General features: G+C 43.7%; 1 protein-coding gene and 1 long non-coding RNA gene across 4 annotated transcripts; one reads left to right on the top strand and one right to left on the bottom strand.

Moving 5' to 3' along the window:
- Nucleotides 1-460: 460 nt before the first annotated feature.
- On the bottom strand, nt 461-26,797 carry LOC106572169 (choline/ethanolaminephosphotransferase 1). Of its 3 annotated transcripts, XM_014146084.3 has the most exons (10): nt 26,531-26,797; nt 25,381-25,914; nt 13,832-13,979; nt 13,226-13,367; nt 10,052-10,090; nt 9,670-9,754; nt 9,053-9,184; nt 8,406-8,564; nt 7,883-8,008; nt 461-3,527 (listed from the first exon to the last, which is right to left on the bottom strand). In XM_014146084.3, exons 2-10 carry the CDS (start codon nt 25,798-25,800, stop codon nt 3,351-3,353), a joined length of 1,428 nt encoding a protein of 475 aa, XP_014001559.1. In that variant the 5' UTR covers nt 25,801-25,914; nt 26,531-26,797; the 3' UTR covers nt 461-3,350. The 3 variants fall into 3 exon arrangements, with proteins under 3 accessions (XP_014001559.1, XP_014001560.1, XP_014001561.1); XM_014146085.3 differs by lacking the exon at nt 10,052-10,090; XM_014146086.3 differs by lacking the exons at nt 25,381-25,914; nt 26,531-26,797 and adding an exon at nt 17,600-17,820.
- Nucleotides 17,235-23,867, top strand: LOC106572172 (uncharacterized). Its single transcript, XR_001321067.2, has 3 exons — nt 17,235-17,372; nt 20,685-20,753; nt 23,744-23,867. It is a non-coding gene; the product is annotated as an uncharacterized LOC106572172 (long non-coding RNA).

Here is a 26,797-nt window from a genome sequence, read left to right as displayed (position 1 = left end):
CTAAAACCAGCTGACTCCCAGACGGTATGACTTTCATTTAACTTAATGCTGGCTGACCCCACACGCACCAAAGAGGCATACACATTATGACAAAAAATACTCGATAACAATTATCCCTAAGAGTTAAAATATTGGGGCAGTTTCCCAGATCCAGATTAAGCGTAGCATCTCAGTGCTTTTTAGTCCAGGATTTGGCTTAATCTGTGTCAGGGAAACCGCCCCATTATGGCACTTATACATATGTTAAAACACAAGCTGAATATCACAAAGCTACACATCAAACCCCAAGTCTGTTTCCAATTTTGCAGAGTCTGCCAAAAGGTCAAAGGACCGCATAGGATCATTAGTCACTTTGTCCATCTTCATCACACTAATACATTTGTACTGGAGAACAATATTGCAGAATACTAAAGAAAAAGGTCATGTTAGACACAAAAGGCTGCTAGCAATAGACTAGATCCCCTGTTATAAATATAGCAATCTTTATTTTACATAAGCTTGTTTATTCAAAAATTAATGATTTTCTTTAACAGAAAAGTAACAATTTTGACCAAACAACAAATTAAAAACCATTGAACACTAAAAAGCATTTTTTTTTACACACCGACCAATGATGCACCCTTTGCAAGTCATCTTAAATCTCTGCATTGCACAGAAAAGAAACAATCCAAAGGAAAATGAGTTACGCTTGAGGCAGTGTTTCAATTGGTTGAACACTATCAGTTACATATATCCATGTGGCTATTGACTGACCATTACAGTGGGTTGTAATGCCAATCCCATGCATCGGATACAAACATTGACAAGCTCTTCTCTTGTTATGAAGAGACATTAAAACGGTAGACATTTTAATACTCTGTGCATCACTGTTTGATATTAGCTAAATTGGTAGGGTAGACATTCCTTAATTTTTGCTTAAAAAAAAAAAAAAACATTCCTTATGTTTGACCATGGACGGTACTGCGTCCCTACGGATATAGTTAAATACTTGGTTAATGATAAGACCCCATACAAAATGGGTGGATTGAACTGTTCCACACAGAGAGTTAACTGATGGGCTATTGTTTAACAGACCAAAGTACACTAACTATGAACAGAGAGAGATGCAGCTGCCATGACACCAGTGTTGCTGTGGGGGAGTTGGAGTGGAAGAGTAGGGGTAACATCAGGGAGTGGAAGAGAACATCTAAACATACCCTTCATTGTATTCATCAGTTACTAATGAAGCATTCATAGCACAACACTTAGGTCTAACACTAGCCTTTTCAGGCAGTCATTTTGAAACCTTCCCATCTAATGCAAATACTTAGCATTTAAGGCAACTGCTGCATACCGACTATTGCATTTTTCACATACATCACCACTTGGAGGAACCGATTGTAACACTGGTGCCAGCCTGACCCGACTCCTATTTCATCAATGCTACAGTATAACTAAAGCTCAACTAAAAAGCAACACAGTTGAATGAATCTTATATATATATATATATAAAAAATTAAAGAGAAAAAACAGATGAATATTGTAAAAGGAGTGTGAGGAGGTTGGAGTAACACCTATCACTAAAACATTCCAAACATATTTTTTTGTCATCCATGGTGACAAAAATGACTTGCGGTGGACAGAACACATACTCATAACTGTTGCTTGAATATCATAAATGATGAGCTAGATTCCTAACAGTTAAGAGTCTGAACGCATGTAACAGATAACGAGAAGTGCTCCATTGACTTGCATCACATATGGCACAAGTTAACTGGAAGCATACAGCAGGAACTGTGTTCCATCTCTCAGAAACAGTAGTATAATGCAGGTCCATTTGTACTGCAATCACATGGGACAAAATGAAGTATGCAGCCATATCATGTAATTATGATGAGACAATGGTCCCCTTGTTTGGGGCTTATTGAACATAATACAATTCATAGATCATGCATGACCCTCAAACCCAAGCCTGGACCTTGTAGCCACTGCCTTTTTTCCATTGTTCCCCTCTAATCAGGGACTGATTTAAACCTGGAACACCAGATGTGTGCAATTCATTATCAGGTAGAACAGAAAACCAGCAGGCTCTAGACCTCATAGGGTAAGAGTTGAAAACCCCTGATGTAGGCTATTCAGGACAAGGATGGCATAGGATCAATAACAGAAATGCAAGGCAGTCTTCGTTCATGACCATGTGTTCTTCCACTGAATGCAATCCGCAATCTATGATGACAGCTTTTCAGATGGTTCATACAGAATGCAGAAATATTATGAAGAAATACTCTGCGCTACACCTTAAAACAGAGAACTAGCATTTTTCTCTGGAGTGGAATACAGGTGGGAATTGTACATAGATGTGCTGAACAAGTACCAATACTGAAAGAACAGACAGGCATTTAAGTCATTCATATTGCTCAGACAGAAACACGTGAATACACTGTACGCGTTTTTCTCATAGCTAAGTATATCATTTGGTTAGGTATAACCTGCTCCTTCCTATGGATAACATTTTATTTTTAGTGCATTTGGATAGTGGTAGCATGGTTATAGTAAGCAACATTAACCCCTATCCATAACCTTTGGTTAGATAACTTCTAAATCTCAAATAGTTTGTTACCAAATAACCAAATTCTTCTTTAATGACAAACTAAACCTCAACAGAAAACGTATCTCTCATTCTCCTCTTCGGCTAGGAACCTTTTACACCACACATCTGCAAAAACGGATCACTATTGCACACCAGACAAATAAATGATCTTCATTAAAAAAAATCTAATATTTTCCCCACCCTCAATGTATTCATAATTTAATTGGCTAATACTGCGTTCATAACCAATTGGGAAGGTAGTAATTATCAGTTGAAAAGTCACAAATATGAGTTGGGTGTATTCACGTTTTGAACTGGGAAATATTATCAAACATGGAGGTCATTAGAAGGCTTGTGATTGTTTCGCTATTTTTTGCCCATAAAAAGTATATCCAGAGCTCGTTTCACTTTCTAAATCTAAAGGAAGATTAACAGAATCAATCTTGTATTAACAATTTGTATTTTGTTCTTACCATAAACAACAACTGCTGAAAATACCGCCAAGCTTGCTGTCTTGTTTGTTGACAAATGATGTCAGAGAGTTGCAAGTGGGAAACTGAGAACAGGGATGATAGTTTCCCACTAGTAATTACCAGTTGGAGGGGTGTTCAAGTGGATTTTTCCCAGTTGTATGCTGGTATTTACGAAATGACGAGATGTTGTGAACGCAGCATTATACATTCGTAGAAAGACTGCCTCCAATTCGTCTCATCCAATGGGAACCCTGTGGAGACAAGGGGGAGGCGGTTGAGGTAATTCCACCAGCTCCAGCCGGACGGTGTCACCACCTGTCAGTAGTGTCTCCAGACCAGTTACACCAGACGTCTTTGCCTGACCGGGAGGCAGAGGCGGACCGCAGGTTGGGGGGTTTGATCTTGAACACGAAGATGTGCAGGTGAGAGGCGATCTGGTTGCAGACGCTAACGCAGTAGCGCACTAGATCAAAGATGGACAGGAACTGGAGATAAAACAAGACAGGATGGATGTCAAATAAAGTACATTTAAAGGCTCTTTATTTACAGAATTGGTTGCGTTATTTGTTGTATGTCAATCATCTTTTGCCCCTGAAAAGAATTGCATGAATATACGCTAGGCAATCTACATTGCACTGCAAAATACACAACAGTGATGGACTCTGGTATACTACTTTACCACTCAACTAAGGGGTTTTGACATCTTACTTTGGCTAGAATCAGTCTGTGAAGTCAAATGTTTATCTGCAATATGACAATTTCCTTATCACGGTCATAAAATTCCACATGAAATTCTATTGTGTGGTATGACCGATAGGGGGCAATGAAGTTCTCTCGCAGTCCTACAGTAGGCTTAGGCTTCTGGAATCTGCTTTGAACCTGCCAGGCAACAGTGGGATTGCGAGGCGTCCCTGATTGTCTATGCAATTTAAAATGTGGGTTAAAAGGGAAATAAAAGCATTATCAGAGTTTTTCAGGGGCGAAGGACACCGGTGTCCTAGCTAGCTAGCTACCGGTGTCACTCCCGCCTCCCCTGCTATGTACCGGAGTCTTCCTAGCTACTGAACAAAAATATAAACGCACCATGTAAAGTATTGGTCCCATGTTTCATGAGCTGAAATAAAAGATCCCAGAAATGTTCCATACACACAAAAAGCTTTCTCTTGTTCATCTCTGTTAGTGAGCATTTCTCCTTTGCCAAGATAATCCATCCACCTGACAGGTGTGGCATATCAAGAAGCTGATTAAACAGCATGATCATTACACAGGTGCACCTTGTGTTGGGGACAGAAAGTCACTAAAATGTGCAGTTTTGTCACAACACAATGCCACAGATGTCTCTAGTTGATGGAGCGTGCAATTGAAATACTGACTACAGGAATGTCCATCAAAGTTGTTTCCAGAGAAGTGAAAGTCTAAAGAAATTAGCCCTGGAACATTTAATAGTGCTATAGAACAAGACAAAACAAAAATAAGTTTGGAGATTTGCATAACATATTTGAATAATCGAATATTATACTAAGCTAAGATATGGAATTGTTTTATGATGTTCATACCATGGATCATTTGGCCATTTGATTTTGAATTTTAGGGCCCCTGTAGGTATTCCCCCCAAGCATGTTTTATATTATTTGATCAAATATTTAATTTGGCCTTTACTACTATAGCCCATAGAAACACATTGAATAAAACATTCATAAATGGTGAAACAGAGTCAAAATAAATAATAAGGAATAAGGTTGATGTGTCTGTACCTATATCTACACTAAACAAAAATATGAACACAACATGCAACAATTTAAATGATTTTGCTGAGTTAAAGTTCATATAAGAAAATCAGTCAATTGACAGAAATTCATTAGGCCCTAATCTATGGATTTCACATGACTGGGAATACAGATTTGTATCTTTAGATACCTTTAAAAAAAAAAAAAAAGTAGGGGCGTGGATCAGAAAACCTATCTGGTGTGACAACTATTTGCCTCATGCAGTGCGACATCTCCTTCGCATAGAGTTGATCAGGCTGTTGACATGGCCTGCCTCTTCAATGGCTGTGCGAAGTCGCTGGATATTGGCGGGAACTGGAACGCGCTGTCGTACACATCGATCCAGAGCATCCCAAACACGCTCAATGGGTGAAATGTCTGGTGAGTATGCAGGCTATGGAAGAACTGGGAAATGTTCAGCTTCCAGGAATTGTGTACAGATCTTTGCGACATGTGGCTATGACAACCATTTATCGTGTTGAAACATGAGGTGATGGCGTCGGATGAATGGCATGACAATCGGTATCTCTGTGCATTCAAATTTCCATCGATAAAAGGCAATTGTGTTTGTTCTCCATAGCTTATGTTTGCCCATACCATAACCCCACCATTGGGCACTCTGTTCACAACTTTGACATCAGCAAACCACTCGCACACACAACGCCATACACGATGTCTGCCATCTGCCCGGTAAAGTTGAAACCAGAATTAATCCGTGAAGAGCACACTTCTTCAAGATGCCAGTGGCCATCGAAGTCCGTTATGACGCCAAACTGCAGTCAGGTCAAGACCCTGGTGAGGACGACGAGCACACAGATGAGCTCCTCAGACGGTTTCTGACAGTTTGTGCAGAAATTCTTCGGTTGTGCAAACCCATAGTTTCATCGGCTGTCAGGGTGGCTGGTCTCAGACCCACAGGTGAAAAAGCCGGATGTGGAGGTCCTGGGCTTATGGTAGAGAAATTAACATTCAATTCTCTGGCAACAGCTCTGGTGGACAATCCTGCAGTCAGACTGTCAATTACACTTGTCTCTCAAAACTTGAGACATCTGTGACATTGTGTTGTGTGAAAAAAAAAGTTATGCTTACTAACAGGGATGTAAAGAAATTTGTGCACAAAACCTGAGAAAAAAGCATTTTGTGCGTATGGAAAGTTTCTGGGATCTTTTATTTTAGCTCATGAAACATAGGACCAACACTTTACATGTTGCGAGTCATCTTTCCATAGAGTGGTCATACTAGTTAGTAAGACAAATATTAGTAAGACAAATATTTGTGGGAAAAAAGTTAATTGTCCCGTCTTAAGAATCTCTGAGCTCTAAAAACAGCAACATTTTGTCTCAGCCTCATGGCAAAATGTGTAAAATAGCTAGCTACCTATCCCACCCACTGTGTACTGGAGTCCTAGCTTGCTAACTAGCTAGCACCCAGTGTATTAAACGCCTGCCTTACAACTGCCCTTGTTAACAGAACTGTGGGAAAACAGTACCCGACCGTTGTCCTAGCAAGCTAGCTACCGTTGTCACCCCTCCCTCTTCTTCTGTCGGTTGACCTCCAACGTTATGGTGCATTACCGCCACCTACTGTACAGGAGCACCACTGCATCCCGCCTGTGTACCGGCTTAAAAATTGACCAATGAAAGTATGAAGAGGGGCTCCTGCAGATGCAGGAATGCGCTGAATTGTGGGCCACAATTGCACCCGTCCTCCAGGCAGGTGGAATTTTGTCTCGAATTCACTTTGACTCTAGTGTTCTTTCCATCTGTTATGTACATTAGCGACTCACAACACAAAATAAACCTAGCCAAGTTATCACTGTTCTTCTCCATTATGTGTTTCTTACCTCAATTCCAAACCGACCGCTCCCTCTACACACACACACACACACACACACACACACACCACACACACACACACACACACACACACACACACACACACACACACCCCCCTCACACACACACACGGGTGCTGCGAACCCAAGCTCCCATTAGGCCTATAGAAATTAGGGCCTATAAAAACGTACCCAACTGATGGGCTACACAAACACTGTAGACAAGCTACATTCCTTGCTAAATCATGACAGCCTCATCACAAATAAAAAACGGACTGGTTGATTAAAGTAGGGAAACGTGTTCCAACTATGAGCTACAGTTTAGGAATAATATATTTGTCTCGTTTATTTTCTGTTTTTTTTGCGAACTGCTATAGTGTCACATTTAGAAAATGGAGTAAATGGTGAACAGTGATATTGACGAGAACGACGCAACATTTTCAGTAGCGCGAGTCGCGGCTCAAATGGCGCTTGCAGTCTTTCATTTAGGCAATTACCTCACAACTCAAGTAGGCCATTGACTATGACTGCATATCAACTGCAGCAATTTCTGTATTTAGTGTTTTTTATACCCTAACTGTTAACAACGATGACGTGCGGAGTACTTCATATCCGTGGCAAATAACTTGAAAGATGCATATCCCCCCTTAATAACGTTACAGCATTGATGCGTTAGGTAGGCCTATTTGTTACATTTTTCCCTTGATGATCGGGACCTGTTAGTGCTAAGTTTTGTGATAACTGCGCTGTGATTTAAATTCTGTGGAGAAAATAGTTTTTTGGTTCGTTTTTTTTTTCTTAACCTCAACAATAAAATGTTGTTTAAAAACATTCACACCCCTACTTGGAACGTACAGTACCAGTCAAAAGTTTGGACACGCCTACTCATTCAAGGGTTTTTCTTTATTTTGACTATTTTCTACATTGTAGAATAATAGTGAAGACATCAAAACTATGAAATTACACATATGGAATCGTGTAGTAACCAAAAAAAGTTAAACAAATCTAAATATATTTTATATATTTGAGATTCTTCAAAGCAGCCACCCTTTGCCTTGATGACAGCTTTGCACACTGTTGGCATTCTCTCAACCAGCTTCACGAGGTAGTCTTCACTATTATTCTACAATGTATAAAATAGTAAAAAAAAAAAAAAAAAATTGAATGAGTAGGTGTCCAAACTTTTGACTGGTACTATACGTGCACATGGATAAAGCTATTAAGGGCTATGGTGACTTACCAGTGCCACCCAGAGGACCAAGTACTCGTCTATGAAGCTGTTAAAATACTGGTCCAAGAAGAGCAGCCCTGGCCCCAGGTAAGCCAAGTCATGGAGATACATCTCACTTTTCGTCATATGAGCTACCTGTAAAACAAACAAAAAACGAGAGAGATGCGGCAACGTATAATAGAGTAAAGACCAAATAACTATATTGAGTCCAATTAAAAACATTGGACTAGAGCTGAAATTCAATGCAAGGTACGTTATAGAGCAGCGCACTATAACAGACTTAAAAGTAATTTACCCTTGAGCCCGACAGCTATACCAAAATAAGTGGCGGGTGTGGATATTGGAATGTAGACTGGCTTTTTCAGCATTTCATGTTTCACAGTCATGTTCAGTAGGCACAGAATGGAAGAAATCTATGCGAAACAGAGGTACTATCTGAACTTGTCCAATCAAAAAACGCTTGTGTTCCGTTACACAACACTTCGCTACAGTGTGCCCTAACGGACACGATCCAGGTCACCTGGTTCCTCACCACTAGCTTGTTGGTGATCTTGGCCGACACAAACCCAAAGGCCAGGACATAGAGACAGGGGTGCTTCTCAAACAGCTGGGACGCAGACTTCTTGTAGATCATGACGGCCAGAACGATGACTGACCCTATGTGGAAAAACGGCGACAGGACACTCGTTCCCTGAGGAAGAAGAAGGGACATGGCTGTCACAATCACTGTACTTAGCTTAAAATTCCACTATCCTTATCCGTCTCTAAAGTGATAAATAAACCGCAAGGTAAAGTTCTGACTAGTAGCTTGGCTGATATCAATGAAAAGGGCATGATAGGCATCCATGTCACTATTTTATGGAGGCCTAGAAATGAAGCATGCCAAGTGCTGTGGTATTTAAGCATTAGAAAAGACTGGCTACTTCACCCAAAACATTTTCTGTTGACGTTTTTAAATTAAGCTTGATACACTCTGTATCATAGCTATATATAGTAATTGTAATATGGATCATATTACTACCAAAGTTTAAATAACCAATGCAACGAGCCGCAGTAAATCGTACGGTTTGCGACAAATTCCCATACACTGTATACTTCCACACACCAAGTCATCTTTTAAAATCAGCCATACAATTCAATTGGATCCTCGTTAGCCAGGACGGATCACGTCATGCTTACCGCAATGGTGGATCCGTTCTTTCCTACTCCTCCCGTGAATATGACCCGGAAGTAGTTGGTGCAGGAGAAAATGGCTCCCGCCACAGTGAGGATGGCTGGAATTATCTTAATCTGGATGTTCACCACAGGGATCTGTGTGTTTGGGGGATTAGTAATAGCATAGCCCCGTTTCAATATTTTAGAAACGCATCCATCTTTCCTACCTTCCTTAAAGTAAACACAGATCTGAATTGGTTGGATTGGTGGAAGTAATAGGGCGGCAACTGAGCTTTCACCTATCCAATACCTTATAGATCTGTGCTTACCTCCAGGAAACAAGGAAAGGATGCATTCAGCAAAATCGCCAACAAGGACGCGAGTCTTAACACGTCAACCAACATGCCATAACTTCCCTACGTTACTTTCATAAGTCTTGACATTCTTGAGGCTATAAATGTTTAATTGCATGTATAACAGTGCATTACACTAGATTCAATACAAGGACAAAAAAAGGATAAAAAAATGCATCAAACTACAACTACAATGCATGTAACAATTAGCATTAAGGTAATTTCTTTCATTTCCAAGCAGTAGGAACAGGCCATAATTTGCTGAATCAAATGGGTTAAATGCATTACCAAGAACTGCCAAAAAGCTGGTCCTCCGATGGCAGCCAGCAAATACATGATTATAATGAAGAATTGCACTTCAGTCACATCAATGCTGCACAGGCAGAGAGACAGAGGAATTATATGCAAACGGTTAAGTGATTTCACATTTCACACAGTATTATCAAAATCAACATGCACATAGCACCCCCTAGCAGGTCCTGCACAAACGCCATCCATTCCTCTGGGTTGTGGGTTAGTTGTGAGTGTATGTGGGGATGTAGAGAACATTTCCATCGAAAGGCTGAGAAGAACCTGATAATGTAGATTTTTTTCTGGCCCGACAACCTATTTAACTCGTACAAGGGCTTACATCATTTCAAATTATATTGATAAATCAAATCAACCATACTCCCAGGACATTCGTCCCTTGTCCTTGTTGTGGCTGTTCCTGAAAGCCAAAAAGATAAGCCAATGTTGATACACTATTGGTCAAAGGTTTTAGAACACCTACTCATTCAAGGGATTTTCTTAATTTTTTACTATTTTCTACATTGTAGAATAATAGTGAAGACATCAAAACTATGAAATAACACATATGGAATCATGTAGTAACCCCAAAAAATATATTTCATATTTGAGATTCTTTAAAGTAGCCATCCTTTGCCTTGATGACATCTTTGCACACTCATGGAATTCTCTCAACCAGCTTCATGAGGTAGTCACCTGGAATGCATTTCAATTAACAGGTGTACCTTGTTAAAAGTTCATTTGTGGAATTTCTTTCCTTCTTAATGCATTTGAGCCAATCAGTTGTTCTGACAAGGTAGGGGTGGTATACAGAAGTTAGCCCTATTTGGTAAAAGACCAAGTCCATATTATAACAAGAATAGCTCAAATAAGCAAAGAGAAACGACAGTCCATCATTACTTTAAGACATGAAGGTCAGTCTATCGAGAAAACGTCAATAACTTTGAAAGTTTCTTCAAGTCCAGTCGCAAAAACCATCAAGCGCTATGATGAAACAGGCTCTCATGAGGACTGCCACAGGAAAGGAAGACCCTGAGTTACCTCTGCTGCAGATGATACAGTGAGGGAAAAAAGTATTTGATCCCCTGCTGATTTTGTACGTTTGCCCACTAACAAAGAAATGATCAGTCTATAATTTTAATGGTAGGTTTATTTGAACAGTGAGAGACAGAATAACAACAAACAAATCCAGAAAAAAAACACGTCAAAAATGTTATAAATTGATTTGCATTTTAATGAGGGAAATAAGTATTTGACCCCCTCTCAATCAGAAAGATTTCTGGCTCCCAGGTGTATTTTATACAGGTAACGAGCTAAGATTAGGAGCACACTCTTAAAGGGAGTGCTCCTAATCTCAGTTTGTTACCTGTATAAAAGACACCTGTCCACAGAAGCAATCAATCAGATTCCAAACTCTCCACCATGGCCAAGACCAAAGAGCTCTCCAAGGATGTCAGGGACAAGATTGTAGACCTACACAAGGCTGGAATGGGCTACAAGACCATCGCCAAGCAGCTTGGTGAGAACACAAAAGAACTGTCAACCTCCCTCGGCCTGGGGCTCCATGCAAGATCTCACCTCGTGGAGTTCCAATGATCATGAGAACGGTGAGGAATCAGCCCAGAACTACACGGGAGGATCTTGTCAATGATCTCAAGGCAGCTGGGACCATAGTCACCAAGAAAACAATTGGTAACACACTACGCTGTGAAGGACTGAAATCCTGCAGCTCCCACAAGGTCCCCCTATTCAAGAAAGCACATATACATGCTCGTCTCAAGTTTGCCAATGAACATCTGAATGATTCAGAGGACAACTGGTGAAAGTGTTGTGGTCAGATGAGACCAAAATGGAGTTCTTAGGCATCAACTCAACTCGCCGTGTTTGGAGGAGGAGGAATGCTGCCTATGACCCCAAGAACACCATGCCCACCGTCAAACATGGAGGTGGAAACATTATGCTTTGGGGGTGTTTTTGTGCCAAGGGGACAGGACAACTTCACCGCATCAAAGGGACGATGGACGGGGCCATGTACCGTCAAATCTTGGGTGAGAACCTCCTTCCCTCAGCCAGGGCATTGAAAATGGGTCGTGGATGGGTATTCCAGCATGACAATGAACCAAAACAGACAGCCAAGGCAACAAAGGAGTGGCTCTAGAAGAAGCACATTAAGGTCCTGGAGTGGCCTAGCCAGTCTCCAGACCTTAATCCCATAGAAAATCTGTGGAGGGAGCTGAAGGTTCGAGTTGCCAAATGTCAGCCTCGAAACCTTAATGACTTGGAGAAGATCTGCAAAGAGGAGTGGGACAAAATCCCTCCTGAGATGTGTGCAAACCTGGTGGCCAACTACAAGAAATGTCTGACCTCTGTGATTGCCAATAAGGGTTTTGCCACCAAGTACTAAGTCATGTTTTGCAGAGGGGTCAAATACTTATTTCCCTCATTAAAATGCAAATCATTTTATAAAATTTTTGACATGTGGTTTTCTGGATTTTTTTGTTGTTATTAAGTCTCTCTGTTCAAATAAACCTACCATTAAAATTATAGACTGGTCATTGCTTTGTCAGTGGGCAAACGTACAAAATCAGCAGGGGATCAAATACTTTTTTCCCCTCACTGTACGTTCATTAGAGTTACCAGTCTCCCAAATAAATGCTTCACAGAGTTCAAGCAACAAACATCAACTGTTCAGAGGAGACTGCATGAATCAGGCCTTCATGGTTGAATTGCTGCAAAGAAACCACTACTAAAGGACACCAGAATAAGAAGAGACTTGCTTGGGCCAAGAAACACAAGCAATGGACATTAGACCGGTGGAAATCTGTCCTTTGGTCTGATGAGTCCAAATGTTAGATTTCTGGTTCCAACCGGCGTGTCTATGTGAGATGCAGAGCAGGTGAACGGATGGATGATCTTCGCATGTGTGGTTCCCACCGTGAAGCATGGAGGAGTGATGGTGTGCGGGTGCTTTACTGGTGACACTGTGTGATTTATTTATAATTCAAGGCACACATAACCAGCATTCTGCAGCGACATGCCCTCCCATCTGGTTCGCGCTTAGTGGGACTATCATTTGTTTTTCAACAGGACAATGACCTCCAGGCTGTGTAAGGGCTATTTGACCAAGAAGGAGAGTGATGGAGTGCTGCATCAGATGACCTGGCCTCCACAATCACCCGACCTCAAACCAATTGAGATGGTTTGGGATGAGTTGAGCCACAGAGTGAAGGAAAAGCAGCCAACAAGTGCTCAGCATATGTGGGAAGTCCTTCAAGACTGTTGGAAAAGCATTCCAGGTGAAGCAGGTTGAGAGAATACCAAGAGTGTGCAAAGCTGTCATCAAGGCAAAGGGTGCCTACTTTGAAGAATCTAAAATATATTTGGATTACTACATGATTCCATATGTGTTATTTCATAGTTTTGATGTCTTCACTATTATTCTACAATGTAGAAAATAGTAAAAAAAAAAAAAAATCCTTGAATGAGTAGGTGTGTCCAAACTCTTGACTAGACTGTAGTTTAAAGGAAACCTCAGACGGGGTGCCCACCCACTCACATGCCAAAGCGCAGGGTTCCTGACACGTAGGTCTGCCAGTGAGCACAGTAGAACATGAACATGCCGGCGAAGCAGCAGAAGAACATCCAGTCGGGGTTAGTTCCAAGTTGGACGGCGATACAGGTGCCCAAGACCACAAACACTAAGAAAGGGGAGAGAAAGTAGTCAGAGAGAGAATGAATGAATGAATGAATGAATGAATGAATGAGAGAGAGAGAGAGAGAGAGAGAGAGAGAGAGAAAGAGAGCAAGGGTGGGTGATAGAAAGTAAGAGTCAAAGAGGCAGGTATATTCTGATTCCTCACTTTGTCTTAATTGTGTGTGGAAATGAAAAAAATATTAGTACCAGTGACATCAATGCATGCAGAGAGGGAGAGAGAGGGCGACAGAGTGATAGAGAGAAAGTTCAATTACACAACATGATGTTTCTCAGTCTTAAATCATTATGTTGTTTACATCTGTAAGTGTGTTGTGTACATTTATGGGTATATTGTGTCTGTCTTTAAGTGCATATTTGTTGTGTCCGTCTTCCATGTAATTTGTAGTCTGTGAGTGTGTTGTTTATGGTAGTTTGAGACGGTATACACACGATCCAGCACACACACACCTGTTGAAAGGGAGTCACAGCCATGGTCAAAGAGCTCTCCCAGTGGGGTGCTGCTATTGGTGCGCCGTGCCTGTTTCCCATCGATGGCGTCCAGTGATTGGTAGATGAAGAGGCCCACTGCACAAGACAGGTACACCCACAGCGGTGCCTGAAAGGTAAAGGGAACAAACATTCAACATTTACAATAGATGGTCTACTGTGCTCTTCGACTTCCACAGAAAAGTATGGGTTTCGGCCTTTATGAACACAATTTCTATGTTTGAGTTATAGGATGTTATGTCCAACCCATAGGTCAAATTGGCTTTTCATTTTTAGGAGAAAGACAGGTCAGTTCAAGTTACTTTTTTAAAAAGGACATTCTACTCTAAAATGAATTAAAATAAAATTATACTGACATCTAAAATATAATTTCCCCCTCAAGAAATAAGTCCTATGGGGCTCCGCTCCACTCATAGAACTGGAGTTACAACCGAAATGTACTCCCTGCTGAGCCTAACACTTCCCACTTAATGAAAAGGTTGGGCTCAGCCATGGCTGCGACTAAGTCCCGCAGTACTGTAACACACTGTCACAATATACTGCGTCCTCAGTCCAATCCGCCCTACTCAGTCTAAAGGCATTGCCAATGACTATTGGGCAGATAAAACAGAATACGAGCCATACTAATCTGTACAAGCAGATAGATGATACTTCAATATTAAACAATTGGTCTAATAGTACTGTAATACCAGTTACAGAAACTATATCCCTCATCCTTCTGCCTAAACACAGTCATAGACTTGTGGGCAGGTTAGAATACATGACTCTACTGTACTACACCTTCAGCCAGGAGTCATGCTATGTAGTCATTCTAACAGGAAAAAGCAGACCTGATGGAACCCCGTCCATTGGTCCTCTCCCTTTAGTTCTAGTCCTCCCATCAGCAATGCTGAGTGCAGGCTGAACCAAGTTAGAAGACATACTCGCTGATTCCTCAGTATAACCCGCCACACTCAATCCATTAGCCAAAGCCAATGATTCATGGGCAGATAACAGAATATGGGCCATACTAACCTGGCTCAGCAGATAGATGATACCTCAAGATGATACCTCAATATTCTATAAACATTTTGTGACCGGTCTAATAGTTATGTACTACCAGTTACAGAACTATTTCCTTCATCACCCTGCCCTAATCAAATTGTATTTGTCACATACACATGGTTAGCAGATGTTAATGCAAAACACAGTGATACACTGGTGGGCAGTCAAAATACATGTTCTCTACTGTACTAACAATATCAGACAGGAGTCATATCACACGTCTCTCTCTTGGAAAAAGAGTGGACCTAATGGGAACCAAGCCCAACACCTCTTTCCCTTTAACTCAAGTTCTCCCATCAGCCACGCTGAGTACAGAACGAGCTAGAGAGTTAGAAGACATGTCTAAAAGATAGAACCGGATAAAAGGAGACTGACGACCACAACGCCGCTGCACAAATATCCTCTACCACTGTTCCTCTGAAAAGGGCCGTAGACGCCGCTACCCCACGAGTAGAGGGGCTCTTACACCCAGAGGCAGTGGCCTCCCTGCCACCTCATCATCAATGCCTTCACAAAGCCAGTGAGACAGCCGCTGCTTATATAGTGGTCTACCAAGTGTACTAGCACCGTGATACACAAACAGCTGACCTAATCATCACCGTGAGCTTCAAGTAGCACGCCAAAGCGCACACTGGGCACAGGCGATGAAGCCTCTCCGCATGGGGAGGGGGGAGAAGGCCCACAGCTCAATGGCCTGTGACCTATATGAGCTCTTAATAACCGTCGGCATAAATGCCAGGTTAGGACGTAACACCGCCCTGCTCAGATCGCCATTAATGGCCAGGCAGTCAGGTCTCGTCGAAAGAGCACACAAATCACTGACACACTTAGCCGTAGTCAAAGTGAGCAACATTGCCGTCTTCAGAGATAACATCTTGAGGGGTATTGATTCAATGGTTTGAACGGCGTCTTGCAGAGCGCCTCGAGTACCAAAGCCAAATCCCACCGAGGAAGCGTGGCTCTAGGCATCTGCCTAAGCCGACTGACTTGCCTAGTTAAATAAAGGTTCATTTAAAATGTAATTTAAGCCACCGCGTTCCCAATAGGAACCGTTTCATCAGAGGGTGGCTGAAGACTGTCTCTGCCAAACCCCTCATGACAAGCTGAGATCGCTGCCGCAAACACCTTGATGGTGGCAGGTGAGCACTGCTTATCAAACATGAACTGTAGGAATGAGAGCACACTCTCAACCTGACAGCACACGGGGTCCACATTCTCTGTGGCACACCATTGTGAAAACATATTCCATCTGCTGGCATACATCCTGGATGTGGAACTGGCACGTGAGCCTTGTATGGTTCTGATTACTGAATCAGATAACCCATGGCGCTCTAACCTGTCCCTTTCAGGAGCCAGACCATCAATGGTTGGCCGATTAAAAGGCAATTGCCTTATCATGCCTCCCGCCTGAGACATTGCGTCCTCTCGATGTGGAACAGGCCAGGGTGGCGCAACCAGCATCTGAGTCATCTCCGCGAACCATGGAGACCCTGGGCGATCGGGGGCTATCAATATGGTTGACAGACCTCCTGTTCTCACGCGGGCTAACAGTGGGATAATGCAGGACAGCGGTGGAAATGCGTACAGGAGACATCCGGCCACGACTGGTATGCAAAAGTGTCTATCCCTAGTGGCAGTTCGTCCTGGGCTAGTAGAGAGAACCATAGGGTACACTGTGCGTTCATACGTGACTGCGAACTGGTCTACCGCGGCTCTCCCGAACCGTTCCCATATTTGGAGAACAATGTCGGGGTGCAGATGCCACTCGTCGTCTCGGGGACCCCCTCAAGACATGAGGTCTGCTCCGACGTTCTGATAGCCTGGAATGTGTGCTGCTGTCAACGAGCGAAGGTGCTCGTGAGCCCACAGCCACAATTCCTCTGCTAGCCGGTGGAGTGCAGGAGACCTGACTCCTCCTTGGTGATTTATGTAGGCTACTGTGGTTCGAATGTTTTTCCAGACCAACACGTCGCAACCCCGTAGGGTAGACACGAAGTGGGTCAGAACCAGTAGAAATGTCTCCAACTCCAGGAGGTTGATGTGGTGTCCCGAGGGAGGCCACACACCTCCGATCGCTTGAGCCTGACATGTCCCTCCCCATCCAGTCAGACAAGCGTAAACACTGGAATATAGGAGGACACTACCTATTGGGACCCCTTGCGTCTGAATGCACGGGTCTCTCCAATAGTTCAAGTCCGCTCTGAGTGAGAGGGGAACCACCAACAACCGTTTACGATGCCGCACTGTGTCTAGTCATAGTTGGGTGAACCATCGCTGTGTTCTGCGCATGTGCAGCGGAACTACAGAGTGGGCAGACAACATGAGACCCAAGAGTGTCATGACGGAATGCGCCGTCACCGTGTGATTCGGATTAAACCTTCGTAGGGCTAGCAACAGGGCAGCGCGTCGAGGATCCGAAATTCAAGCCTTCATAGTCAGTGTCTAGCTGCAGTCCCAGGTAGACAATCCGATGACTGGGCCAGGGTGCGCCCTTTTCCCTATTCACAGCGAACCCCAGAAGCGTGAGATGAATCACTGTGTGTTGTGTGTGTGATTGCCAGCTCTGCTGACGGAGCGAGAACCAGTAGGTCGTCTACGTAGGCCAAGACCCTTATCCCTTGACGACGCAATGGTTCCATTGCCGCCTCCACGCATTTGGAAAAGGTGCGAGGTGCCAGTGTTTACCCGAATGGTATTCTCGCATACTCGTACTCCACCCCTTGGAAGGCAAAATGCAGACTTTCTGTGACGTGGATGAACCGGCACATGGAAGAACGCGTCCTTTAGGTCTATGCTTATACAAAAGTCTTTGTTGTGGACACATTCCAGCAGACGTTTTATCGTAAGCATTCAAAAGGGCCGTTTGGCTAAGTCCTCGTTGAGAATGCGTAGATCCAATAATGGCCTCATACCCCTCGTCTTTTTTGGCACTAGTTAGTAGGGCGAATATAGCCTGCTGTTCCGTTGCTCTTGGGGCAATACTGTGACCGCCTCCTTCGACAAAAGTTCCGTAATCTCTTCCACAAGAGCCGCTACTTTCTCTGGCGATTTCATCACAGTTTCCACCACGGTCGAAAACGGGGGAGGAGTCCGGTAACCCTTCTCCAGCGTCCGGCTAAACCAGTGGGAGAGGGTGCAACTTCGCTGCCACTCCCAATAATACTCTGAGAGCGGGAGAGCGAAGTTGTGGTGCATTCAGTGGGAAGGACCTGTATTCTTCTATGGCCCATGCCGCCGCTGTCCTCTGACATAGAAGTGGTGGCACAGCCCAGGGTGGGGCCCCCTCGAAAGGGGGAGGAAATATTAACGCGTTCTGTGAGAAAACGGGGGCGACGACACGGTTATACTCGTAACCTTGAGGTTCCAGCCCTCCGTGAACGCAGCACGGGTCTGAACTGCACTGAGGCTATTGACTGAGTTAGTGCGCCGTCTCCCAACAGCGATTGCGTCATTGACCCAACATGGGGTTGTGTACGGAGGCTGTTCTTTAAACCCTGAGCCATATTGCTCCTAGGAGTCTGGGGTCTCGGGTTTTTATGAGGTATAGCACGGCGGCTCATCAAGAGCGTCCGCGTTGCTGCCCTCTTATTATTGCCATTCACAGCGTTCTCATGTGTGTGCTCAGCTACGCACCCATGGTGGGCTGTACTACACTCAGAGTGGAGAGAGAGAGAAAGAACCTGAACGGTCTCTGGTTTGTTATGGAAAATAGTTTCTCGTGGAATCCAGTCTTTATTCAACAAACAACTTGTTGGCTCCCCCATCTCTTTGTAGGGGAGCGGGGGGAATAGTAGGTGCTGTTGCACAGGGCATTGCACTCTTCCCTCTCCTCTCCCTCTCGTCCTGTCATGGTTGCTTCTGGCTGCCCTTAGTGTGCCCCGCACACACAGCCGACACCTGGGTGAGATGAAGTACAGCGCCGGAAATTCGACGCCTCTTCTATCTCCTCTCATGACAGCTCAGTCTTGCCCGTGGTGAGACGAGATAGAGAGGCTGCCAGGATATTGTTGGCAATATTGTTCACTGCTGCTACAGCCTGGACACCTAATGCAAAGGACTTCTCTACCAGCTGAGCTGTGAGCCTGTCCTTTGTCGTAGGTAGAGTGGGCTTTTTGGGTGACTGCCAGGAGCTCAAACCAGGACGAGGTACGAGTGTAAGATTTTGAATGGGGTGTAAGCTTTTACAAGCACTCTCACCCTCAAAGGTGACCCCCCATGAACCTTCCACATATTTTCCGAGCAAGGGCATGGCTGATGCCAGTGGCACCGCCACCCTTCTTGGCCGAGAGTAGGGGCCACCCTCCATCATGTCCACTTCCGGGTTGGAGGACAGCATGATCTCAAGCCGACTTGCAGCCCGCTCAACGAGCCCTGGAAAATCAGAGCTCAAAGAGGCGGTTGCATAGGAGGGGGCTGCTGAAAATTCAGAGCCCGTCTCATCCTTGCCCAAGGATGAGAAAAACCCAGCACTCTCCCTAGAGAGTTAAAAAAAATAAAAAATGTTAAATCAAAAATCGGTCAGTGGACTGTTCCGGAGAAACATCCACACACTTCCCAATATCCTCTTCTTCTCTAGAGGCGGCATCATCATATGATACCTCAGAACCTGAGGCTAGCACAGACATGGCATCCTCGAGGGATATCCTCCCTAAAGAACGGCCATCACTGTTTCCTCTCCTTTAAAGATAGGAGGGCGCAGCTTGGGCATTCCGGGGGTCTGTGAGGCCGCCCCTAGCGTGCTGTGATCCTAGACACACGAAACATAAGTCGTGTGAGTCCACAGTCGCCATGGTGGAGCAGCGACACTGAGCTCTTAAGAGCTTTTGAGTTAGGTGGAAAACCTGGAGTGCTCATTCTAGAGGGACGACGTCGAGACTTGGATATCGACGGCGGGTTCATCCTGAGACTTATCTTCCCTTCTCGGCTTCTTCAGTCTAGTCCAAGTCACTGAAAATAATGGGAGGCTGACTGCGGGGGAAGCATCCCCTTACATAGGGACACCTGTACTCCCATTGGCTGCAGGTGTCTGCATAGTTCTCTCTCAGGCTATTCGCGGCCTAGGCAGTGGGGTAAACCACTAGGAGCAGAGCTCCACGATATAGAACATAAATTACAAATAATGTTTTTTACTGCAAATTGACCGCAAGAGGCCAAAACACTGAGGTAAATCTTCAGTGAAAATGGGATATATTTGACTAAGCGCAATGTTGTGAATGAATTCCACGATCCGGACATTAGCGAGTGCTCGGTTCGGACTCGATACTGTGTGCACCCGTACGCACGCTGAAATCTAAGCCCACCGTGATGTATAGTACCTCCCACCGGGCGAAATGCTGTGAAAAGTGTGTCCCGGTCTGTTTGAGGTGGGGGGGGGGGTTTCTCCAATGTATGCTTTGGCCACAAATACAAGTATAGGATGAGTTGACAACATTATCTGGGTAGGAGTTAACAGAATATGACATTTTCCCTGGACAGTTACTTTAATGTTGGCCTACCCGTTGCACCTGACTCGTGTTACATTTAGCCCCGGTCTACCCTATGCATCAAAACGACATTGGCAAGCACAGACGCTGTTAAAACTGTAATTCTGAAAAGCTGCAGTTCACAAATGTTGGGGATTTGAGAAAGAAAAGTGTAGTAACACTAGAAAGCTCTCAGGTCCTACAGTGGCCATCAAAACTGCTATCAGAAGGTGTGTTCTCTTATGACTGCATTAACAATGTTGTGCAATAACTGGGCATGCATGTTTCTCTCCCTATGCGCTGTGCAGCACTCACTGTTTGAAAGCACCGGAGAGAAACTTCTCGAAAAGAATGTGACAAGCTGGCCAATTGAATAGGTAAACTATTCTAATATGGGGTTGTCTGATTTTGCTGTTGCTTATTTGTGTTGTTGGCTGAGGAAAATTAGAATGACAACAATTTGAAAGCCACCAGGCTTTCATTTGACCCGGCCCAATTTAACCCCTGGCAACAACAGATCCATTCAAAATATATTTCAACTGATTGGGTTGAAAGTAACCGAAACCTTCCCAAGTGTCAGCATACAGTATTGACAAAAGTGCACTTAATATCAGACTAAGAGGGCCAGTTTGTTTGAACAGCTGCCCCTTAACTACGTGGGAGGAGGAATACATGGAGGGATCTAGTAACCGTTGTGCAAGCTTCCCTGATAAACTGTAGCTGATAATATTTGAATGCAACATACGGTAGACTAAGAAATGTAACACTATGGAGTGGAGGTTGGGTCAATTGCAGATTAAACAATATCCTCAAGTGATCTTGTCTGAAAATGAGATAACTTAACAACCTTGCCTATATTACAGTCAAGCCTCCAGCTCCAAAGCTTTAGGCGATCAAAACAAACCCATGAACTTGATTTCTCCACTGATCCTGTGTGGCTCAGTCAGTAGAGAAAGTGTTTTGGGTTCGATTCCCAAGGGGGCCACCCATATGAAAAATGTCCACTCATGACTAAGTCGCTTTGGATGAGTGTCTGATAAATGGCATACAGTGCCTTCTGAAAGTATTCAGACCACTTGACTTTCTCCACATTGTTACAGCTCTATTCTAAAAAATAAAATCCTCCGCAATCTACACACACAATACCCATAATGACAAAGCAAAAACAGGTTTTTAGAAATGTTGCACATTTATAAAAAATAAAAAAACATACCTTATTTACGTAAGTATTCAGACCCTTTGCTATGAAACTCAAAATTGAGCTCAGGTGCATCCTGTTTCCATTGATCATCCTTGAGATGTTTCTACAACTTGGAGTCCACCTGTGGTAAATTCAATTTATTGGACATGATTTGGAAAGGCACACACCTGTCTATATAAATGGTCCCACAGTTGACAGTGTATGTCAGAACTTAAACCAAGCCATGAAATCGAAGGAATTGTCCGTAGAGCGCCGAAACAGGATTGTGTTGAGGCACAGATCTGGGGAAGGGTACAAAAACATTTCTGCAGTATTGAAGGTCCCCAAGAACACAGTGGCCTCCATCCTTCTTAAATGGAAGTTTGGAACCACCAAGACTCATACTAGAGCTGGCCGCCCAGCCAAACTGAGAAATCGGGGGAGAAGGGCCTTGGTCAGGAAAGTGGTCAAGAACCCGATGGTCACTCTGACAGAGCCCTAGAGTTCCTCTGTGGAGAATCTTCCAGAAGGACAACCATCTCTGCAGCACTCAACCAATCATGCCTTTATGGTAGAGTGGCTAGACGGAAGCCACTCCTCAGTAAAAAGCACATGGCAGCCCGCTTGGTGTTTGCCATACAGTACCATGAGAAACAGTATTCTCTGGTCTGATGAAACCAAGATTCAACTCTTCGGCCTGAATGCGAAGCGTCACGTCGGACCTGGCACTATCCCTACGGCGAAGCATGATGCTGCCACCACCATGCTGAGGGGATGTTTTTCAGCGGCAGGGATTGGGAGACTAGTCAGGATCGAAGAAAAGATGAACGGAGCAAAGTACAGAGAGATCTTTGTTGAAAACCTGCTCCAGAGCAGAACTGGGAGGAAGGTTCAACGACCCTAAGCACACAGCCAAGACAACGCAGGAGTGGCTTTGGGACAAGTGTCTGAATGTCCTTGAGTGGTCCAGCCAGAGCCTGGACTTGAACCCGATCTAACATCTCTGGAAAGACCTGAAAATAGCTGTGCAGCAATGTTCCCCATCCAACCTAAGAACTTGAGAGGATCTGCAGAGAATGGGAGAAACTCCCAAAATACAGGTGCCAAGCTTGTAGCATCATACCCGAGAAGACTCGAGGCTGTAATCGCTGCCAAAGGTGCTTCAACAAATTACTGAGTAAAGGGTCTGAATACTTATGTAAAATGTGATATTTCAGTTTATTATAAATTAGCAAAAATGTATTTTAACCCGTTTTTGCTTTGTCATTATGGGGTATTGTGTGTAGATTGAATCCATTTTAGAATAAGGCTGTAACGTAACAATGTGGAAAAGGTCAAGGGGTCTGAATAATTTCTGAATGTACTGTATGTATATGACTCAGACTTAAGAGGACTCAAATACTAAAGACCATGCAACTGTGTAGCTAAAAATACATAACCCACATCCGATTCTAATCGATTCACAATTAAGCCAGCTTGAGTAAGCTAGTCTGAGGGAGACCATTCTAAATGCCTATTCCTACCCTCTACGGTTCGGGAGGCGGGAGAAGGGGCCTGAGGCTAGATGTGTAACCTGAAAGGACGGGGACACGGGGTGCCTGTCCCCAAGAGGCTCTTGGGGACAGGCACCCCGTGTCCCCATCCCTACGCACCTAAGCAAAACAAGCACACATGACATGGAGCATTGCGCAAGCCTGACCCCAGTGACCAAGAGAAAGGAAAAGCAAAACGTGTCATGTTAAATATTGATAAACTAACAATAATTGGTCAACCTTTTTCCATTCACAAAGTCATAGCCTAGTCATATCTACTTTGTTAAAATTGACAGCCTTAAAATGCCCTTGATCGTTTTTATTCTACAATGTTGCTTAAATCATTTTTAAGCACAACACTTTTGTGGTGACACACACTTCCTGCTGTATCACATCTTCTAAGCAAAAGCATTAAGGCAAGCTAACTGGTTTCGCATTGACAGGCAACATTCCTAAACAGAAAGGAAAACGCAGCACGCTGCTAGTTCCAATATGTCCAAATTGTGTTTTTTTGTGGGGTTTTTTATCCTAATTGAATATTGTATGTATGTTACTGTAAATATTGATCACATTCCTTGTGTATGATCATATATTTTGATACATTGAACGTTAATATTTTGAACTTATGTTATACATTTTTTACCTCCTGTTTCAGGAAGATATGTCACGGAGTACTGCCCCTATATATAGGACCTTCCACCACCACCTGGGATATGGATGCCTGATGAAGACTTTAGGGCCAAAATGTTGTCATAAATAAATATCACCTGGGAGCATGAGCAGCAGTGTTCGGCGCTTTCCTTTCTGTTTTCCATGAGTTTGCCTACAACTCCAGCACCTACGGAAAGTACCTGAATGTGTGCATGTTCTTCAGCTTTGTACATTCATAAAACACACATCCTTTCATGAACCGGTTGATAATCTACAATCACTCGTAGTTGAAATGTCAATCTTCAGACATTCATGAGGCCAACACAACAACATGTTACGTAGGGGCAATTCCACAGTAACAGAGTGATGCTGAAACTCAGATTTTTCACTTGAAAATGTCAAACAAAAACCAATGATTGGCAAGCTAAACAAACCATAACTCTATGCACAATGACTAATTTTAACAATTTCCACAGAAATTTTACAAAAACACATTTTGTTGAAGAACAGTGCAAATGCTAAGTTTGGTAACAGAAAGACAGTTTGCTGTTGGTGCCATCATTCTGTTACCAACACTTGCCTCTGCACTGTTCGAGTACATGTGTTTGAGTGAAAAATCATAGTCTTAGCATCACTCTTCAACAGGTCAGATTCCAAAAACATGTCACCAGTACCAACTCACACACTTGACATTAGACTGGCACATGGAAGGTCACAGGTCCAAGACTGCATAGCGGCCAAAACACCTACACCTGTTCTGTGTCTGAAAACATTAGCTGGTGTCAAATCCTTGCATTCTGGTTTCCTCAATTCCTCTCAAAGCGCATTTAGAGGTGAGGATCCAAATCCTGTCGACCTCCTCCAATGAGCTTTGAGAGGAATTGCGGAAACTAGGATGGAGGGAGGGAAGATTTGACAGCAGGTAACGTTTTCAGACAGCCAAGGAAGTGGCATTCAAATTCAGTGAGTTGGTCCTGTGTAGCTCAGTTGGAGCATGGCACTGGCAACGCCAGGGTTGTGGGTTCAATTCCCACGGGGGGGGGGGCAGTACAAAAAAAAAGTATGAAAATGTACGCACTCACTACTGTAAGTCGATCTGGATAAGAGCATCTGCTAAATTACTCAATTGTAAATGTAAAAAGTCACTCTGTGGCATTCTGGTATTTTACCATAACACCATGTTCATCAAATACTGTTACTGTAAAATGGTTTAGAATAGTTTGATTCTCAGAGACAACAAGGACAGTAGGTATAGTGTAGCATTCTTATCTACAACAAACTGCACCCAACACTGACAAAACAGAGACAGACATTTTGATAAACCTTGCTTGGAAAGGGTAGGCTATATATGACAATTACCCAATCAATACTTTTCAATCAAGAAATTCTGAAAGAAATACTTAAGGCCTCATCTTCTCTCTATGTCCTGTCTGTAGTGTATATTATTACAGCCATTACAACATAAACATTGACCTAATAATCCATGGTCATTACTTAGTAGGAATACCTGCTGATTAATTCATTTAAATATGCATACTCAGTGGGAGGGAGGGCCATATGAGTGACAGTGTGTGAAAGGGATCCAACATCAAATTCTTTCCAGGGCCTAGAATTCCCAGTGATGCCCCTGCATGGACCTACCTGTTCAGTGGCAGTGGGGCAGTAGTACACCAGCACCAATGTGGTGAGAATGTTGATGGCCAGGCCCACAATAGTGATGAGGTTGGGGGCGATCCATGCCGGCACACATGCCACTAGCCACTCCCAGTAGTGCTGCATGAAGGGCTCCAGAAGTGAGCGGCCTGCACTGCTGTATCTGTGCTCCTCTAACTTCTTCAGCTGGTGGCGCGACAGCGGCGCAGCCGGCAGTTGGATCAGCTTACTCAGGACACAGGAACTCCCCCCACCACTGCAGGCTGACGTTGGGCCTGCAGTGGTAGTAGGCCTGTATGAAGGGTCCACACTCTGGTCCTGAGGGGTCCATGTCGTTGTCCCCCCTGCCCCCTGGCCTGCCTTCGCCGCCCGGGTCCGTGGTGCTCTCTGACCGGTGCTGCTACTCATAGGGGAAGTCGAAACCGCACTTCACGTGGCGCCTGCTCTGCCTACGACTGCCTCCTCCCCGGTCCAATCCAGGGAATCCACAGTGGGGCCACAACCGTTTTACTGGGTTGAAGCCTAATGAGGAGAAAGAAAGATTTATCTTTTATTTGACTGTAATGTTAAGCATAATTTGACTGTGGCAGCATACTGAGCACAAGCTGCAGCGGGAGGGCTGGTAAAACAGGAACTCGACCATACATGCTTATCATATCTTTCCTGATAAATTCTGCTAATACTGCAAACAGCAGTCAGTGAGACAAAATAAATAAATAAATAAATAAATAAATGCAAGACTTGAATAGTTAAAGCATTGAATTACAAGGGTATATACCCTGGGTAGACATTTGTATGCTTACCTATAGTGAATAATTACCAAATCATGTCTACGAAAAATACATTTAAAAAAACAATGTTGAATAATTAGTTAGGAGGTTCATGTAATGTTGCCCTACAGTACTTGTTAGGTAACGTCGTTAGCTAGCTACCAGCAAAATCAACTGGCTAGCTAGCTAACGTTACCTTGCTAGGCTAGCTATGTATCAATATCAGCTGTAGCTAACTAAAGGTAACTGTCACAACATATTTTATCATATTACCATATGTATAAAATGTAAAATAGGTTGTCAACACAATAATGTCATGATTATGAAGAGCTTAGTTGACATGCAGTTGTCCTTCGGAAATCTCTTACCTAGCTTGATTCCGTTATACGGAAGCGGTGGCCTCTATCGTTGTCTGGCTAACAGCTAGTGCTTACTACACTACGGCAACCTCGGCCTCTTCTGTCAGCTTATATGTAGCTAACAAGCAAACAAGTGCAGCGACAGCAGTCGAGTTCCCAACGAGTTAGAGCTGTTTTTGGGACGACTACAATCAGCTGATGCAGGTGAATATCGCGAAACTCAACCGCGGCTTTGAGAAAGAGCGGAAAGATTTTTGACAGGCAGGTGTAGGGATT

The sequence above is a fragment of the Salmo salar genome, chromosome 15 (assembly GCF_965601325.2).
Source record: "Salmo salar chromosome 15, fSalSal1, whole genome shotgun sequence".
Lineage (NCBI taxonomy): Eukaryota > Metazoa > Chordata > Actinopteri > Salmoniformes > Salmonidae > Salmo > Salmo salar.
Note: the sequence above shows the minus strand (reverse complement) of the source record. Positions and strands in the feature narration are given on the sequence as shown.

Coding starts and splice junctions, on each gene's coding strand:
- LOC106572169 (XM_014146084.3), bottom strand. CDS start 25,800: ATGAGTAGCAGCACCGGTCAGAGAGCACCACGGACCCGGGCGGCGAAG. Junction 13,368..13,831: donor CTGTGACTCCCTTTCAACAG/GTGTGTGTGTGC, acceptor CCCCTTTCTTAG/TGTTTGTGGTCTTGGGCACC. Junction 9,755..10,051: donor AAGGGACGAATGTCCTGGGA/GTATGGTTGATT, acceptor CTGCCTGTGCAG/CATTGATGTGACTGAAGTGC.